Below are 2,366 nucleotides of genomic sequence, written 5' to 3' on the forward strand. Positions count from 1 at the left end.
AAGCGAATGTTGTCTTCGCACCCTGCCTCGCTCGAGTGTCTGCAGCGTACGGGAGCCCCGAGAACATCGCGCCAACACCTCACCAAGGAGTCACCGAATACTTCTGAGACAATCCGCATTCGTCCCCTGCCACGAAGCTGATGCCAAAAGTGCGACACGACATCACATCGCAGTTCAGTCAGCCGCGTACTCCAGTTGAGGATGCCTTCTGATAGCATGTTGCTGCGTTGTTGTAGGTCCCAGCCGCCACTCTTGCGTCCTTCCGACTTCTCCAGAATGCGCGTTGCGACATAACAGCTCAGCGCTCAGCGCTCAGACTTGAGCCTCGGCTGAGGGCACACGGCGAATGGCAATATCTCGATTCCAGAGGAGCATGCTGTCCAGTGCACCGTGATCCGGTCATCATTCGGTTATGTTGGACGCCATTGGATCCCGCCCATGCGCGTCCCGTGCGCAATTTTCCCGTCCCCCCTCTTGTCTCCGACCCCACCTCCGTCCACTGTCGCACTGCTGGTGGACCCGTAGTACGCGCGTTCCGACGATGCAACCTGAAGTCGCCTAAGGTCTATTGCCCACTTAGCATTCAGCATCGGCACTCCGGGCCCATCTCTCGGGTATAAAACATGGCCAAGATCGTCGACATCCTGCAGTGCTTCAAGCATTCTCTTCGCAACCGACACACCAAGACCGACACAAGCCATGTGGTCTACCTTCAAGGTGCTCTCTGCTGCTCTTGCTCTCCCTCTGCTCGCCCAGGCGACCCCCACCCCCGAGCCGCGGTCCATGAGCCGTGCCGGCCAGGGGTCGATCTGCTCCACCAAGGGGTTCGACATCGAGTCCATGTTCAATGAGATGCTGGGAGCAGACAACAAGCTGACACCGCCCGTCGCCGAGTACCCCACCTTCGTCGCTCTGTCCGTCGGCTACCAGAACTACAGCTGCCTCGACAACGGCACCTACTTGTACGTTTGCTTTCTCTTTCTCCCTCTCTTTCAAGTTCGAGTTCGGCTGCACCAGTATCAATCAACTGACTCAACCCTTTTGCGTTCCACAGCAACATCGGTGCCGTTACCGAGCTCTTCGACATCTCCTGCCTTCCCATGGAGAGTGTCCCGGACTTCACCACCTTCGTCTCCAACTTCTGGGAGGCTGCCGGTGAGGGCGTGTCGCCGCAGGAGGTCATCAACATCGCGACCCAGGGCGTGAGCTCCAACTTCTCGCTCGGCATCCACTACTGGATCCCGAGCCCGCTCGACCCGACCAACCCGCTTGCGATCAACTCCGTGTGGGACTTCAGCCAGCAGCGTCTGATGAACGACCCTAACGTGAAGAACGCGTTCGTCGTTGGCGGGGACACGGCGATGGTCCCGTCTCCGGACAACGCGACGTCCGATGCGCCGTGGATCAGCTCGGCTGCGATTGTGGTCAACGGCACACAAGACGGCATGCTTGCGGACCAGATCTACCGGATCCACACTAACGACGGCAACTATCCTCCCGGGGTACGTGGCTGTCATTCGTCTGGACGCTCTGATGTAGCAGAGACTGACTGGTCGGCGCGCCGTTTGCGCTTGCAGAACTGCACTCCTGGCCAGCCCGACACTCTGGTCAAGTCGACGCTGAACTTCTGTACGTCCTGTTGTCTGGTACTATCGTGGGATGATGCTGACCGGTGCACTGGCATGATTTTGCAGGGATGTACGGTGGTGATTGGGCTGACACCATCTTCTGAGTGGGAGAGCAGGTGTGACGGAGTGGAGTGAGACTCGGACGCGACTTCCGCGGATGCTCAGGCTGAAGTATTCAGCAGCTCTCCTTAGCGTCTCGCGCCTGAGTGTATGTTAGATAGTTAGATACTGTTGCTTAGAGGTGCATGCTGTAGAGTACTGTACTAGCTCTCACGAGCCTAAATCATCTCAGACTACATTAATGTACCTGCCGTATGTTACCGGTGCATTTCGCGCGCTATTTCCGCTGAGTGCCATTGCATGCTCCGGCAAGCATGGCAAGTCCTTGTCCTCTTTCACGCTCATCGCGACAATAGCTATGTGCGGCTCAGCGGCTCAGCATCCGAGCCCAGCTCTGGCTGCTGAGCGTGATCGCTTTCCTGGTATTACACTTACCGTGGACTCGCAGCTATATGGTAGGACTTCCGCTTATGCGCCGCCGCTCGCCCCGATGTCCATTTGCTCCCGATAACTACTTTGGCGACGCATTGATCGCCATCGCCGTTCCCGGGACCTGGCTACTTTGCAATACAATGCAGGCTTCGGGGCTTCTGTGCCCGGTCCCCGCAAAGTCCATCCATCGCTTGCTCGGCGAAGTACTCGTCCAGCCACTACCATGTTCCTGGCGGCAAATATAAA

General features: G+C 57.7%; 1 protein-coding gene across 1 annotated transcript; it reads left to right on the top strand.

Annotated features, from left to right (window-relative positions):
- PHACADRAFT_132553 (uncharacterized protein) lies at positions 1-1,907 on the top strand. Its single transcript, XM_007403201.1, has 3 exons — positions 1-962; positions 1,055-1,502; positions 1,578-1,907. The coding sequence occupies exons 1-3, from the start codon at positions 700-702 to the stop codon at positions 1,761-1,763; spliced, it is 897 nt and encodes a 298-aa protein (XP_007403263.1). The 5' UTR covers positions 1-699; the 3' UTR covers positions 1,764-1,907.
- Positions 1,908-2,366: the final 459 nt, after the last annotated feature.

This window comes from Phanerochaete carnosa (genome assembly GCF_000300595.1).
Source record: "Phanerochaete carnosa HHB-10118-sp unplaced genomic scaffold PHACAscaffold_866, whole genome shotgun sequence".
NCBI lineage: Eukaryota > Fungi > Basidiomycota > Agaricomycetes > Polyporales > Phanerochaetaceae > Phanerochaete > Phanerochaete carnosa.

Excerpts from the sequence above, each read along its gene's own strand:
- PHACADRAFT_132553 (XM_007403201.1), top strand. The coding sequence starts at position 700 with ATGTGGTCTACCTTCAAGGTGCTCTCTGCTGCTCTTGCTCTCCCTCTG. Across the intron at positions 963-1,054 it reads CTCGACAACGGCACCTACTT|CAACATCGGTGCCGTTACCG; the intron begins GTACGTTTGCTT and ends TGCGTTCCACAG. Across the intron at positions 1,503-1,577 it reads ACGGCAACTATCCTCCCGGG|AACTGCACTCCTGGCCAGCC; the intron begins GTACGTGGCTGT and ends TTGCGCTTGCAG.